This window comes from Lindgomyces ingoldianus (assembly GCF_010093535.1).
Source record: "Lindgomyces ingoldianus strain ATCC 200398 unplaced genomic scaffold BDR25scaffold_59, whole genome shotgun sequence".
Lineage (NCBI taxonomy): Eukaryota > Fungi > Ascomycota > Dothideomycetes > Pleosporales > Lindgomycetaceae > Lindgomyces > Lindgomyces ingoldianus.
In genome coordinates this window covers 228,061-244,350 of record NW_022985220.1, presented here as the reverse complement: position 1 = coordinate 244,350, position 16,290 = coordinate 228,061, and the positions used below count along the sequence as shown (strand labels likewise).

Sequence of the window (16,290 nt, the reverse complement as noted above, 5' to 3'; positions counted from 1 at the left end):
ACAATGCTTTCTCTTGTTGGACTTAGCCTGACTGAGGAGTTGACTTTGTTTAGCAAAGCCTATGAAGGCACTGGATGTATGAAAATCATACCCAATCACTGTTCGTCGTAGTTAATCAATAGAGAGTGTGATGGACCACGGAGCGATACAAGCACATGTTATGAGAACGCAGCGCCCAGTGGTTGCACGTGATTTAGTCTTGGCACCTGCGCGGAACTCTAGGCTGACCTCATGAACCCTCCTACACCTCAACCATCCTCACTCCACCCGCCTCCACACTTCCAGCAACATCACTGTATCGATTTTCGCTAATAATCCTTCTTCTCGCCGGATCGTAGAACTGCAAATACCCCCCTAGGACCATCTGAACAATGGCAAACCTCATCGATGCCGATGCCGGCACCGAACGCTTCGGCAGCTATGAAGCTGAGCTCAAGCTAGTGCAAGCCGATTTGAACCAGCAGCTAGATGAGATACCAGAGCTCTCTGGCGAGCCTCGAAAAGCGTCCATAAGGAAGGCAGAGAGGGCGCTGGAAGAGGCAAAGGAACTGGTGAGTAAATACGTTAGAGCGCGAACCGAAACAGAGTATGCGTCAAGAGACGGAGATATGCAACCATTTATTGAAAGGATATCCGGCTTGGTTTAACTGAGAAGAGGTGACTGATGGATATCTACACTAGCTTGGACAAATGCGCATCGAAATGCCCAACATTCCAGCAACCTCGAAATCTAAGTCGAAGCAACGGCTTCGCAATTTCGAGTCCGACGTTGATGGCGCAGAGCGCAAACTCAAATCTCTTGCCGATGACCGCCACGCACTCTTTGGCTCGCGCTACACCGATAACCCAACTACCGACGACCAGCTCGAGCAGCGTCAGCAACTGCTTTCAGGCACCGAGAGACTTGGCAGGTCATCCGGCAGAATTAGAGAGAGTCAAAGAATTGCTCTGGAGACAGAGGAGATTGGACGGAATACGCTGGGCGACCTGCACACACAAAGAGAGCAGATTACGCGGACGAGGGAGACGCTGTTGGCGAGCGAGGGGTACACTGACCGGAGCATCAAAACACTCAGGGGAATGGCGCGAAGGTATGCTTATTCTCGATCCCAGGGTGCCTAAGCTCAGTCTGGTGTTGATGTGGAGTCCAGATTTGGGTTGCCATTCTGAGAGGTGCTGTTTGCTAACGAGGGTATGATCTAGGATGGCTACGAATCGGATTATCACGATTGCGATCATCACAGTCCTTGTCTTGCTTATTATTGCGGTTATCTTTAGCAAGTTTAGGCGATAGATGTACATTGATACTCCTTGGGTTAGGCTCGGCGTCTGGAGAAACTGTACAAGATAACTTTAATGGATTGGGGCCTGTGTTCTATATCAATTCAAGAGTTGACCATTTTTGGGTTTATTTTGAAGAAATTTGACTCGGGAAATGTAGGTCTTTTCTGGCAACCGTCCAAGCTGCGCAGATATCGTTGACTGTCGCCTCGAATTAACTGCCGCCTAGAAGTCCGTTGCGGATCTGACACCCCGAGATCCTCTTCGGTGATTGGCGAAAATGAAATGCATTCTGACAATGCACGATGAAAAGCGAGAACCGATGGCTTACTGATGTCTCCATCTGCAAGAAAAAGTTTCATCCCTGCTGACTCTGGACTAGATGTCCTTGCCGTTGGCCCCACGATCACAATCAGGCACTTCAAATCATATGCTAGCCACTTTGCGTTTGCAGTGTCCCATGCTAGATGAATTCACAAGGGGCTACAGGAATAGTTTACGCAATTACCCGTGCCTTCTCCTCAAGCATAGCCGGTACAGTTTACGCCTCAATGAGAGACCTAGCAACAGTATCAAACTACCAATGCTGGGAGAGTTAGACAAATAGCGGTTGGGTCGTAACGCTCTCAGCGCCCTTTATGATCCACGCCCTCGGCGACGCCACCCGCCATCCTATCCTGGGAACTTTTCGAGATATATAATAGCATGCGCAGACAGCAAGTGTAGGAGAAGGCCTATCTGCTTCCAACGGTTGGGTTACCGATGACATGAATACGAGCCTCTCGACTTTGATCCATGAACTAACACTAAACATCAACAAGACTCCCAAATATACCTTTTATCCCAACCGTGCAAACACATCATGGAAAAAATCACCGCCCGCCCTCCACCATGTGCCTCGACCCTATACTGCCCCCAAATATTGCATGACTTCGAGATAAGCCTTCCAACGTGCAGATCGTTGAAGTTTCGCTAGCCGCCCTGGGCATGAGGCTTACTAACCCCAAATACCAGGTCTTGAAAACGGCCTTCGGCTTCGAATTTACATGTATGATTTCAAATTGGCTTGCATACGGTGGCTCTATCTAAGAATTCGGATGAACTTGGAATCTCTATTGAAAGAGTGAGCATGAAGTGGTAGAGGTCGGGTCGCGGGATGGATGGCGGATGACGGGAGGTGGAAAAAGGAATTTGCCACTCCGTGATACCCTTAACGATCCTGATAACATATTCTAATCTAGGGAGAGGCAGCGCACAAAGGATAGACTAACGATTGGCGACGGAGGAGAATAGAACTCTTGCTGAGAACTGAAAATGAGGAAGAAATTGACTTACTCAAGGCGCTTAGCCAGTCAACCTTGATCCCTCACAAAACTACCTCATTTGCATATCACATTCCTAATCTTTCCTTCGACGAAGCAAGAGAAGCCGAAAGGAATCAATCCTCCTGTCGACCACGTACATGAAACGAAACATCGGCCCAATAAACTCGCTCCTCCCCTCTTCCCCTTTCCCACCTCAACTGTCCCTTGGGCAGAACTGGAGTTGAGTTCCTGCAGTCATGGTCGTACAAGCCCTGAGGCGCTGACCACCACAAAAATGCTCCACGTGCGGGGCGATATCCGTAGCTTCTTTTATCCCTGTCAGCAATCTGGAACACTGCACCCTTCTCCTCCTCAAACATACGGAGAATTTATTTCTAGTATGAAAACCCGGGTTGGGTTATTCAATGCCTCTTTCAAGCAATTAACGCTGCTTCGCTAGCGTTAGACAATTCGATACGGGATTGGGAACGTGCGGCTGACGTGGTGAGGGGAGCTTTGGTGGTGCTGCCGAATAAGTGAGAGGGGATCAGAGGCGATTGTACATGCAGGTACCTCGGTGAGAAGCTTGGACTATGTTGGGAGGGCTGAAAGATTGACTTGGGACTGGTATGACTCTGGGCGGGAGGCATTGCCTTCCGCCCGTACCTTATTTTCGTCGATCTGTCTATCGATCGCGATAAGATGCTTATTTCTATTGTACATGCCCACACTCATTTCTTAACCAGTGTAAATTTCTCAATAATACAATATGAAGGAATATAGGCCCTGCTAGGCGCGTGCATTATCGTTGGTGCTATACATCGATTTCTAAAAGGAGCGTTTTCGTGTCTGCCAACGCCGTGCTGTGGTATCATGAAGGCCGTGCACAAAATTATTGTGGTACATGCGAAGGCTACAATTAAAGAGACTGTGATGGGTAGACCGCGGAGATGCTGGTCTGAAACGGGATGGAATCGGTACATGGAAGGATTGGACTGGGAATACGGAAAGTTGCCTAGTTGTATCAAGGAGGGGTGTAAAGGGAGGGACGTTGGCAGATGTAATCGCGTTCGAGGGCGCAAATTGTGAGGTGTTCCTTCGTGTTGCTGAGTCTCGAAGGACGAATGCAAGTTGAATACGCGCTGATCTTACGGTAGTTGGTGCCGTGACCACGTTGCTGTTGTGCGATGTGTGCTGTTTCTTCGAGGTGCCGTGTAACCTCAGGCTGTGAGATTTGGCCACCGAAATCGCCCACCGAAGAAGACCGTGTCTCAAGATGTTTCATTCATCTGTTCCATGGTTCAAGGACCGGGAAAGGAGTGATGGGAAGCGGTTTGTGAAGGCTCGAATTCCGCGCATGGTGTTTTCGGCTATGATTTCTAGGTCCGGAACTACGCCTTGAGTGCTTCGAACTTGGTCGTGACGCTCCTACAGAACCAATGGTGGCTAGGTTCTCTGGCAATCTTGGTAACCTTGGCGCCGGATGGCTAGAAGAAATTCGCGGCGTGTGATTTATCGTGACCTGTCGAACAGGGCCATTTATTCTGGTACCCGTACCCAATACCGTGGCTTGATGATTATACATTTGCTCCAGTTCGCTTTCATTGCGGGACCATGTTGTGTTGGTTGCACCACCGCGAGAATAGCTGGGTCTACTAGACTCGCCTGCTGTGTATGGGTGGGTTTGAGAGGAGAGTGTTCGAAGGTGCTTTGGCTGTTGTCGCTCTTCGTCGTTTCTTCGACTAGTATTGAGTTGTGGTATGGGTGGAAAATAGGAAGGAAGCATATGGGCGAATAGGGGTCGGAGGGAAGGAAGGCATGCGCAGACGATTCCAACGTTGACTTCTACTACTGAAAAGGTTGCGGCGGGAGGGTTATCGAAGGTAGGGTCCTTAGAGTTGGAGATCCGGACAAGAGTCTGAAGGCGGATTATTGATATGAGACAGACGCTGAGACGTGTGTTAGCTGATAGCACTAAGACGATTAAGAGATTGAAATGCTCTTACAATCCACCAAGAGCGAAGATGATAATAAGCGCTCTCTTCTGACCCTTTGGAATATTCAGTGTGCGCAGCACTGGTATTGGAAGAATGAGAATGGCAAAATCCTGAACGATATTCACACCAGCATTAAGATACCAGATAACAAACTGGTTCAAACATGTTCCGCCTTTGGTTGTTTTATCCCAGAAGAATTCGATTGGGGAACACAGGAAGATGCTTCCAAAAAAGGTCCAGATTCCAAATGTCCCAATGAAGCCTGCCAGGATGAAACAAATGAAGCGGAAGCGGCGAGTCGGGAAAATTCGTAGAAATTGCACGAGGATTGATAGTTTCGTGAATGTTAGGGAGAGGTTGTAAATCCATATGCTTGCCCAAAAAGCCTGAACATAGGAGTTAGAGTTGGCTCCCAACCTTGAAAAAGGTAGTTGCATACCTTTTGAGAATCAATTATCATTGTAGGCGTGAGTGTTGTAATGTGCATCCCCATTCCGTTCCGAACTTGTTCGGCTATTGTGACTGTGAGACCTATGGAACAAGCCTATTGGAAGAACCATCAGTCAGCGATAGAGCGGCGCACAGAACTGAATAGGAACCCACCATAGCAACAGTAATACAAACATCTTCGAAGCCAGCATTTCGAAGGACGGCGACACGAGTAAATAAGCGAAGAAACACGACGGCTCCTGCAACAACTGTAAAAGCTTCGGTCACCGCGATAACGCGATTACCAGAGGGAGATGCCATCAAGGCCACTAGTAATGAGAAGAGAGGTTGATGATGGCAGGACGGTTATAAAAAAGAAACTCGAAGGAGCCCATCATCACGCATGAAGAACTATAGAAAGGCAACTAAGTCGAGGATATGGATGACAGGAATAAGAGAATAGCAGAAGCTCAGGAATAGAACTGGCTAGGTGAGAGCTGAGACATCAACGACGAGGAGGAAGACCATAAAAATGGCCGGGGAAGCCGCAACTACATCTGCTTGTGGCACCTCTGTGATCTTGCATATAATTGGCGACGCCACTTTGGCTGTGGACTCGGATGCAGTGAGATTGGATCTCTAAAGCTTCTCCCCTGCAGGAAGGCCGAATCTGTCATGTACGTCAGGACGGTCCATTCAGGGCTATGTTCCTGTATGATCTCCATCAGCCTGCGTGACGATAGTCACAGGAGGCTTAAGCAGCGGCGGCGATTCCCATCGGCCACTGGGGTGACAGAGGAAGGAACTGCATCTTCCTCGAACGGGAGCGGAGCCGGCTGTCGTGTTTGGCGCCTGTCGTGAATGTAAAACCTCGTGGCCGCACAGCTCAGAGAGTGCTGCTGTGGACCGGGCTAGCTCCGGATTCGCTGAAGCCATAAAACATCTGGTGGAGCAGAGTGTCACAGATGAGAGGACCTGTCAGCTGGGCGAGGGCGAGGTTCGTTTAGAGTCGGATGGGGGTTGTGCTAGCGACCCCCCTGAAGAGGACAGCCGATGCCCATTGGCCTTGTGGTGTGATGGACGTTCACCGACCGACCACTGTTGGCTCTGCAGCCTCTCTTCGCACCCTTCGTTCGCGCCAGCATAACTTCATCACGTCCTCGGATTAGATAGTCGTGAAAATTCTGAGCATCAGCCAGATCTAGAAGGCGAAGACGACCTGGTTGAAGCCCCTGATGGCGATCGCGCCCCCTGCGCGGGAGCGAACTACAACAGCCGCCTGAGACAACTCTCCAACGTCTGAAACACAGCACAACGGTCTCGACTTGGGTCACGAAACACCGCCGTTATCGATTCCTGACTGCCCCAGGCATCAAGGAAAGAGGACCCAAAGGTGCTCATGTCCCGCTTCGACATAACATTGGAGAGAGGCGAAGGCACGACGGACGCCCGCTCTCTAAACACCCGGTTTCTTCGCCCTACGAAGCTTAGATAGCTTGGGTCTGGTCTACCACAGAGGGGAAGATGCACAGCGGACGGCTTGCTGAAGTTTCAAAGGCGAGAATTTTGCGCGGAAGAAGGCGTCCGGGCCTTCTCCGAAGCAGCCCCGTGCACAAACAATCGCACCTTTACGTGGCCTCAGGACCCTATAGCGGTGTTGAGTTAAGGGTGAGACAGAATTCGCACCGAGCCATAGTCGTCACGCAGCTGAGCAACCTCCTGCATCTTTCGACATCAGTTTCCCCCATGCCGGTGTGAAGAGCTTGCTTCCTGACCCAAGGCTCGCGCCGAGATCGCTAGGACCTATACTCACACCATCTCCCTCCCTTTCCACAAACTGCGAAACGGATGTCAATTCCTCGGACCTTACTCGTCACAGTTGAGAGGCTTGGTATCTCTGCTTGCGGGATGGGCAACTCCGGTTCTGGGAGGTGGCAGCGGCCTTGCTAAGCTCTGTTTTCTGTAGGATGTGATCGCACTACAGCCTCATAGTAGCTAATTTGATGCCGCTTTTTTCAAGAGACAAACCGATGCAGCCCAAGAAGACGTGGCGTAAGGCAACCTCCCTGGATAACAAGCGGACCGCGTGGCATCTCGTTGGGAACACAGTCCGCTAGTATCGAACACAAAGATTTTCTAGCCAGGACTGCTGTACAACCACAATACCAACATCCAGGCTTACTATAGATTAGGTACTGTTAGTTTCTAGTATCTAACATTAATACCAGCTGTACGGCTTAGCTTCCTGGGTCAGTGAGCCCCCGGTGCTCATCAAGTTTGAGGACCCCAACTAAATATCATACTCTGTTAAACCTTAGGGACTTTTGTCTGAGATTAAATGATTTTATTTTCTTTTTTATCTTTTCTTTATTATCTTAAACTACAGTACGTAGATTGTTAAGGTTGCCCCTAATAACAACATGTTATGCGTTTAATACTTCTAGAACATACTATAATAAGCAACAATTAGAAAAGGGCTTTAAAACAAGCAGATGTAAACTTTAGAAAGTATAAAACAGACCTAAGGCAGTAGAGGACATAAATAGAAAAGTATACTTATCTTATTTAGCATCTTATAGTATTTAAGGCTGCACTAAGCCTTAGCTAAGTTGCTGTCTTGCTTTTTAACTAATCGCCTCCTGCGGGCGTCTGCGGATGTCCACCCCCGGCTCTCGCGCCCGTGCGGTGGACATCTCCTACTGCACCGGCCGCCTGCTGAGCCCGCCGCTGATGGCTCCTGTACTACACACACACACACACACACACACACACACACATATATGTATGGATGGAGAGGCCCTAGGGCAGGCCAGGCCCTGCCCTTACCTTTATCCTAAGCCTAAGCTTTAGCGTGCACTACTTACTACTATATATACCCTCTCTTACTATACACACTTACTTAGGAGTAAAAGTAAGGTAAGGCAAGTAAGCATAAGTTTACAGCGTAGAGTGTGTTATAAGCGCGCAGATGTTAACATTATAAACAACACTAAGCTATGCGCTAATGCGCACTATATTTTAGCTATAATTTATAAGTAGTAGCTAGAGAATACACACTAGGTCTATATTCTAAAGCAGGAGGAATTTAAGGTAGTATTCTTACCTGCCTACCTGCCTATCTATGTATCTGTGTCTGTGCTAACTTCTATGTCTAGGCGTTCTGCAAGAGAAAGTAGTACTATAATAGTAGCACTATTATAAAGAAAAAGCTACTACTTTTTTTAGTTAAAAAAGTTATAAACTAGCCTTTAAAAATTAAGTTTTATAAGGTAAAAAGTAATATTTTTTAAAATAAAATATATTTTACTTAGTGCTTAGTTTATGTTTATATTACAGCTATTACTAACCTCTAGTAAGAGTAAAAGGCGCTAGGTATAAATAGCTACCTATTACTACGCGTAGACAGTGTAAAGGAGTACCTTAGGTCTCTACAGCGTAGGGATGCCTAGTAAGATTAAGAGCAGTACGCTAATAAAAGCAAAAATACACTGCTTAATAGCTACACTAAGGATAAGTTTAAGCAGCTCTATAGTAAGCTATAGACACATAGCGTAGACGCAAGCTTGTTTTTAGCAATAGTAGAGTGTTACTTCTGTACGCTAGTTAATCTTATGCTAGGCTACTATATGCTTATGTGTAAAGGTAACTGCTGTTTTATAAAGATCTTAAACTTATTTACTTTTAAGTTTAAAAAAAAAAGCTTTATATGCTATATACTTTTAATATTTACTACTTATGTAAGTAAGTAAAACTAGCATAGCTAGCTTAAAATAATAGGCGCGCTATAGCATAAAAAGCTAATCTTTTATATGCTTAGCAGCCTAGCCTTTTACCTACTCTATTGCTAAAACTTAAGTAATAAGCCCTTTTTTAACTTTAGTAAGCGCTTAGCCTAGTACTATATATAGCTAATTAAGGCTAGCATAGGTAATTATATAGCAGCCTTCTTCTACAACTCCTAGCGCAACTAGGTTGTAAAGGTGTATAGTTACACTAAGATCTTATCTTAAAAAAAAACTTACTTTTTATATAGTAAAGTAGCTAAGCTAGTAAAGCTTAAAAAAGTTAATAAAAATTAAATTTAGTAAGTAAGTAAGTAAAATTAAAAGTAAATAGTTAGCTACTACTTTAACTTACTACTATAAAAGTTTATAAGGTCTATAGCTAGCTATTTGCTATAAATAGGCTACTTTAAGATCTTTTATATAGCTATTATACTTTTAAATAAGCTTCTGTCTCTTATTTAGCTAAAGCTTAATGTATAAAAGGGCTACTTTAGCTTACACACTAGCTAAATTAATAACTTAGCTGTAAAAAGCTTTATAAGCTTACTACTTTACTTTAGAAAAGTAATTCTTTAAAACTTAGTTACACTACGCTAGCGCTTCTCTAGCTACTCTGTGTAGAGCCACCTAGTGTTCTAGCACAGAGTATATGCTGCCTTTGCTTAGGACATTAACATGTCTTTTAATATAAAGGCAGCTTCTAGTTAGCTATTAGTCTTATACTAAGTAATACTCTTACTTACTAACTAGCTTTAAGCGCTAGATGCTTAAAATAAGTAGTAAATAAAAAAGCTTAAAAAAAAGCTTAAAAAAAAGCTTAATTATATATATAAGCTATAAAGATTATAGTTTTAGTAGCTATAAGTGCTTATATCTAGCAGCCTTATATTCTGCCTAGAGGCATTACAGGCGCAGGGCAGTCTGCTGCTGCTACCACCTCTACTTAGGCACACAGCAGCTGCGCTGCTGTTGCTAGCAGACGTAGATTTAAGCAGGTATACCTCTGCCTAGGCTAGCCTTGCGCCTATGCTGTCTACGCGCTTACCTAGCCTATTACTGCTACTAGTAGCGCTTAAGCTAGCACCTAAGCTAAAACCTACACTAAAGTATTACATATACTACACTATAAAGACTATAGAGAATTTTTAGTGTAAATAAACAGTAGGCCTATAGAGCTAGCCTTTTATTACTAAGCTAGACAGGCGCTAGAGAAATAAGTAAAAGTTAAGTTATTAAAGTAAGCTATAGTAGTACTTTTTATAGCTTAAAATTATTAAGAAAATTAGGTGCATTATATAAGCATAAAAAACTAGTAAAAAAGTAGCTATATAGTAAGTAAGCTAGTAGCAGCAGTAGTAAAGAGTCTTACTAGACTAGCTCTACAAGCATTTTAAAGTTACTTAGAAGAAAAGTAATTACTCCTAGTTTTATAGTTCTAGTATTATATATAGTTATTATTATAAGAGTTAATTAATTAGTGTTTAGATAGTTATAGCTACTAAGTAAAAATTTTATTTTATATTATTTTATAATTTACTATATTTTATTATAATTTACTATATTATTTTATAATATGCTATGTTTTATTATAATTTACTATATTATTTTATAATTTACTATATTTTATTATAATTTACTATATTATTCTGCAATTTACTGTGTTTTATTACAATTTACTATATTATTCTATAATATGCTACATTTTATTATAATTTACTACATTATTTTATAATTTACTATGTTTTATTATAATTTACTATATTATTTTATAATTTACTATGTTTTTTTATAATTTACTACTTTTTATTATAATTTAATACATTGTTCTATAATTTACTATATTATTAGAATACTATGCAAGCATAGTATACTTCTGTTACACTGTAACATTTATAAAGAGGTACCTAGCAGCTATATAGTGCGTTTCTAGCAATGTAATAGTAATTATAATGCAGCTCTGCAGCGCTTTAAAGCTAAAGCAGCCTAGTAGCTATTATAAGACTAAAAATTAAACTATTTATATATATAGCAGCATAGATATTACTTATAAAAAGTAAGTAATAAATATAAATAAATACTAAAAGTTAATAAGCACATAGCTTTTTTTACTAGTAAAAATTTTACTAAGCTACTAAATTAGCTATATAAATATTACTATAGATATACTATTAGTATTTAAGGCTATACTAAGCTTTAGCTAAGTTACTGTTTTACTTCTTAACTAATTGCCTCCTGCAGGTGTCTACAAATGTCTACCCCTAGCTCTCACGCCTGTGCGGTGGACATCTCCTACTGCACCGGCCGCCTGCTGAGCCTGCCGCTGATGGCTCCTGTACTACACACACACACACACACACACACACACACACATATATATGTATAGATAGAGAGGCCCTAGGGCAGGCTAGGCTCTGCTCTTACTTTTATTCTAAGCCTAAGCTTTAGCGTGCACTACTTACTACTATATATACTCTCCTTTACTATACACACTTACTTAGAGGTAAGAGTAGGGTAAAGTAAGTAAGCATAAGTTTATAGTGTAGGGCGTGTTATAAGTGTATAGATATTAACATTATAAATAACACTAAGCTACACACTAATATGCACTATATTTTAGCTATAATTTATAAGCAGCAGCTAAAGAATACACACTAGGTCTATGTTCTAAAGTAGAAGGAATTTAAGGTAGTATTCTTACCTGCCTACCTGCCTATCTATGTGTCTATGTCTGTGCTAACTTCTATGTCTAGGTATTCTATAAAAGGAAGCAGTACTATAATAGTAGCACTATTATAAAAAAAAAGCTACTACTTTTTTTAGTTAAAAAAGTTATAAACTAGCTTTTAAAAACTAAGTTTTATAAAGTAAAAAGTAATATTTTTTAAAATAAAACATATCTTACTTAGTATTTAGTTTATACTTATATTATAGCTATTACTAACCTTTAGTAAGAGTAGAAGGCGCTAGGTATAAACAGCTACTTATTACTATGTGTAAATAGTGTAAGGGAGTACTTTAGGTCTTTATAGCGCAGAGATGCCTAGCAAGATTAAAAGCAGTACACTAATAAAAGTAAAAACATGCTGCTTAATAGCTACACTAAAAATAAGTTTAAGTAGCTTTATAGTAAGCTATAAACATATAGCGTAGACATAAGCTTGTTCTTAGTAATAGTAGAGTGTTACTTCTATACACTAGTTAATCTTATGCTAGGCTACTACATGCTTATGTGTAAAAGTAACTACTATTTTATAAAAATTTTAAACCTATTTACTTTTAAGTTTAAAAAAAAAAGCTTTATACACTACATACTTTTAATATTTACTACTTATATAAGTAAGTAAAACTAGTATAGCTAGCTTAAAATAATAAGTATACTATAGTATAAAAAGCTAATTCTTTATATGCTTAGCAGCCTAGCCTTTTACCTGCTTTATTGCTAGAACTTAGGTAATAAGCCCTTTTCTAACTTTAGTAAGCGCTTAGCCTAGTACTATATATAGCTAATTAAGGCTAGTATAGGCAATTATATAGCAGCCTTCTTCTACAACTCCTAGTGCAACTAAGTTATAAAGGTGTATAGTTACACTAGAATTTTATTTTAAAAAAAAACTTACTTTTTATATAGTAAAGCAGCTAAGCTAGTAAAGCTTAAAAAAGTTAGTAAAAATTAAATTTAGTAAATAAGTAAGTAAAATTAAAAGTAAATAGTTAGCTACTACTTTAACTTACTACTATAAAAGTTTATAAAGTTTATAGCTAGCTATCTACTGCAGATAAGCTACTTTAAGATCTCTTATATAGCTATTATGCCTTTAGATAAGCTTTTATCTCTTATTTAGCTAAAGCTTAATGTGTAGAAAAGCTACTTTAGCTTATACACTAGCTAAATTAATAACTTAGCTATAAGAGGCCTTATAAGCTTACTACTTTACTTTAAAAAGGTAATTCTTTAAGACTTAGTTACACTACACTAGCGCTTCTCTAGCCACCTTATATAGAGCCACCTAGTGTTCTAGCACAGAGCGTATGCTGCCTTTGCTTAGGACATTAACATGTTTTTTAATGCAAAGGCAGCTTCTAGTTAGCTATTAGTCTTATACTAAGTAATACTTTTACTTACTAACTAGCTTTAAGCGCTAGATGCTTTAAATAAGTAGTAAATAAAAAAGCTTAAAAAAAGCTTAAAAAAAAGCTTAATTATATATATAAACTATAAAAATTATAGTTTTAGTAGCTATAAGTGCTTATATTTAGCAGCCTTATGTTCTGCCTAGAGGCATTACAGGCGCAGGGCAGTCTACTGCTACTACTACCTCTACTTAGGCACACAGCAGCTGCGCTGCTGTTGCTAGTAGATGTAGATTTAAGCAGGTATACCTCTGCCTAGGCTAGCCTTGCGCCTACGCTGTTTACGCGCTTGCCTAGCCTATTACTACTACTAGTAGCGCTTAAGCTAGCGCCTAAGCTAAAACCTGCACTAAAGCATTACATATACTATGCTATAAAAACTATAAAGAATCTCTAGTGTAAATAAATAGTAGGCCTATAAAGCTAGCCTTCTATTACTAAGCTAGACAGGTGCTAGAGAAATAAGTAAAAGTTAAGTTATTAAAGTAAGCTATAGTAGTACTTTTTATAGCTTAAAGTTATTAAAAAAATTAAGTGTATTATATAAGTGTAAAAAACTAGTAAAAAAGTAGCTATATAGTAAGTAAGCTAGCAGCAGTAGTAGCAAAGGGTCTTACTAGACTAGCTCTGCAAGCATCTTAAAGTTGCTTAGAAGAAGAGTAATTACCTCTAGTTTTATAGTTCTAGTATTATATATAGTTATTATTATAAAAGTTAATTAATTAGTGTTTAGATAGTTATAGCTACTAAGTAAAAATTTTATTTTATATTATTTTATAATTTACTATGTCTTATTGCAATTTACTATATTATTCTATAATATGCTATGTCTTATTATAATTTACTACATTATTTTATAATTTACTATGTTTTATTATAATTTACTACATTATTTTATAATTTACTATATTTTATTATAATTTACTATATTATTTTATAATTTACTATATTTTTTTATAATTTACTACTTTTTATTATAATTTAATACATTATTCTGTAATTTACTGCATTATTAGAATACTATGCAAGCACAGTATACTTCTGTTACACTGTAACATTTATAAAGAGGTACTTAGCAGCTATACAGTGTGTTTCTAGCAATATAATAGTAATTATAATGCAGCTTTATAGCGCTTTAAAGCTAAAGCAGCCTAGTAGCTATTATAAAACTAAAAATTAAGCTATTTATATATATAGTAGCGTAAATATTACCTATAAAAAGTAGGTAATAGACATAAGTAGATACTAAAAGTTAATAAGTATATAGCTTTTTTTACTAATAAAAATTTTACTAAGCTACTAAATTAGCTATATAAATATTACTATAAATATACTATTAGTATTTAAGGCTATACTAAGCCTTAGCTAAGTTACTGTTTTGCTTCTTAACTAATTACCTCCTGCAGGCGTCTGCAGATGTCCACCCCTAGCTCTCGCGCCCGTGCGGTGGACATCTCCTACTGCACCGGCCGCCTGCTGAGCCCGCCGCTAATAGCTCCTGTACTACACACACACACACACACACACACACACACACACACACATATATGTATGGATGGAGAGGCCCTAGGGCAGGCTAGGCCCTGCCCTTACTTTTATCCTAAGCCTAAGCTTTAGTGTGCACTACTTACTGCTATATATACTCTTCTTTACTATACACACTTACTTAAGGGTAAGAGTAGGGCAAGGCAAGTAAGTATAAGTTTATAGTGTAAAGTGTGTTATAAGTGTATAAATGTTAACATTACAAATAACACTAAGCTACACACTAATGTGCACTATATTCTAGCTATAATTTATAAGCAGTAGCTAGAGAATACGCACTAGGTCTATATTCTAAAGTAGAAGGAATTTAAAGTAGTATTCTTGCCTACCTACCTGCTTATCTATGTGTCTGTGTCTGTGCTAACTTCTGTGTCTAGGCGTTCTATAAAAGAAAGTAGTACTATAATAGTAGCACTATTATAAAAAAAAAGCTGCTGCTTTTTTTAGTTAAAAAAGTTATAAACTAGCTTTTAAAAACTAAGTTTTATAAAGTAAAAAGTAATATTTTTTAAAATAAAATATATTTTATGTTAAATAGACTCTTTACTAGCTAGCACTTAGTGTTAGCAAATGCGTACGAGACAGAGAGGTTTGCACGGTGTAAACATCGCACGGGGGTGTTAGGTAACTAGTGTTGATTGCTTCTTGTTGTTTCTATTGTACAAAGGAAAGGGGTTGATATAGTCCTAAACTCTGCGCACGGATCTCTGTGCACAGGGATCTAGGCGCATCTGAGCCACGTGACTATTAACTAGGCGCCTAAATATTACTATTTAGACATTAGCAACTTTTTGTTTTTCCTTTATACAGGACTTGCCTTGTTTACACATACAGTAGACAGGTTGCTGTAGGGCCCTTTTTGCCTATCTTGTACAGGCTTAAGTCTGTTAACTAACGCTTTAACTCTAACAGTTAGTTAGTTGTACAAAATTAGTTCCTTAAGAGCAGAGTTTAGCGCCTTCTTTGTACAGGCATCTGCAGGGTTGTCCCTCCCATTAATCTACCTAATCTCTGTAATCTCCCTCTTCTTGTACAATTCTTAAATTAACATAATATTAATTATAAGTCTCTTCTTATTTGTTGTTCTAAGCTTTACAAGACATTTATACAGAGATCTTAAATCTGTGCATAGTACAATAGGTACAGGAGGTATTCTAAGCATACGTGTAATCTAGTTAATTGTTGTGCTCAGTGCGATCGCGCAGTTAAATCCTCCCACCATTCCATATAATTTACTAGCTAGTACAGAGCGGGTAACCTGTTTACACTTAGAGGAGTTCTAGTGTACAATATTGCCTGTAATTTTAAAGTTGTATAAGTTCCTAGTACGCTACTCTGTTCTAAGAACAATAAGGAAGCTAAGCTATAAACTTAAGTCCTTATTGTTTACAAATAATCTATTAGTAAAGATAAACAACTTTATACAAGAGAGATTAAGTAGTACATACAATAATCCTTTATTCTAGTTGTTAATTTGCCATTAGATTTGTACGTTTAATGCCTTAATATCGTCGTACGACGGCGACACAACTTGAGCGGCAGTAGACAGGTTAAATGCTGCCTCAGGTTGACATACTGATGCGATATAGGCACCTCGCGCGCGCTGTTTGACGTACTTCTGCGCGGCATCCTCTACCTTAGACTCTATTGTGTGTAGATTCCTAGCTTAACCTTTCTATGTAAGAATAATATTATTTTATATAAGGTAAATCTTTCCTTTATTAAATTTAATAGCCTAATTATGTGATAGTATAGTCTTAGGCTTTACTTAGAAGTTAGCCTTAAGTAATTTTTCTTCCTCTCTTTATATAAAATTAG

The 16,290-nt window shown here is 39.7% G+C and overlaps 3 protein-coding genes across 3 annotated transcripts; 1 reads left to right on the top strand and 2 right to left on the bottom strand.

Moving 5' to 3' along the window:
• The first annotated feature begins 254 nt into the window (after window positions 1-254).
• BDR25DRAFT_307767 (V-snare-domain-containing protein) lies at window positions 255-1,367 on the top strand. The gene is made up of 3 exons (XM_033690900.1): window positions 255-551; window positions 682-1,091; window positions 1,204-1,367. The coding sequence occupies exons 1-3, from the start codon at window positions 372-374 to the stop codon at window positions 1,292-1,294; spliced, it is 681 nt and encodes a 226-aa protein (XP_033540322.1). The 5' UTR covers window positions 255-371; the 3' UTR covers window positions 1,295-1,367.
• Window positions 1,368-3,245: 1,878 nt separating this feature from the next.
• Window positions 3,246-3,719, bottom strand: BDR25DRAFT_108826 (uncharacterized protein). Its single transcript, XM_033683539.1, has one exon. It carries the CDS (start codon window positions 3,566-3,568, stop codon window positions 3,317-3,319), a length of 252 nt encoding a protein of 83 aa, XP_033540321.1. The 5' UTR covers window positions 3,569-3,719; the 3' UTR covers window positions 3,246-3,316.
• A 151-nt stretch (window positions 3,720-3,870) lies between these two features.
• On the bottom strand, window positions 3,871-5,332 carry BDR25DRAFT_245562 (uncharacterized protein; the record flags this gene model as incomplete). The annotated part of the gene is made up of 4 exons (XM_033685890.1): window positions 3,871-4,534; window positions 4,592-4,968; window positions 5,022-5,126; window positions 5,186-5,332. The coding sequence occupies 4 exons, from the start codon at window positions 5,330-5,332 to the stop codon at window positions 3,871-3,873; spliced, it is 1,293 nt and encodes a 430-aa protein (XP_033540320.1).
• Window positions 5,333-16,290: the final 10,958 nt, after the last annotated feature.

What these genes read in the sequence shown, in the direction of transcription:
- BDR25DRAFT_307767 (XM_033690900.1), top strand. Translation starts at nt 372, where the DNA reads ATGGCAAACCTCATCGATGCCGATGCCGGCACCGAACGCTTCGGCAGC. An exon ending in TGGAAGAGGCAAAGGAACTG is followed by an intron (nt 552 to 681) that starts GTGAGTAAATAC and finishes TATCTACACTAG; the next exon opens with CTTGGACAAATGCGCATCGA. An exon ending in CTCAGGGGAATGGCGCGAAG is followed by an intron (nt 1,092 to 1,203) that starts GTATGCTTATTC and finishes GGTATGATCTAG; the next exon opens with GATGGCTACGAATCGGATTA.
- BDR25DRAFT_108826 (XM_033683539.1), bottom strand. Translation starts at nt 3,568, where the DNA reads ATGTACCGATTCCATCCCGTTTCAGACCAGCATCTCCGCGGTCTACCC.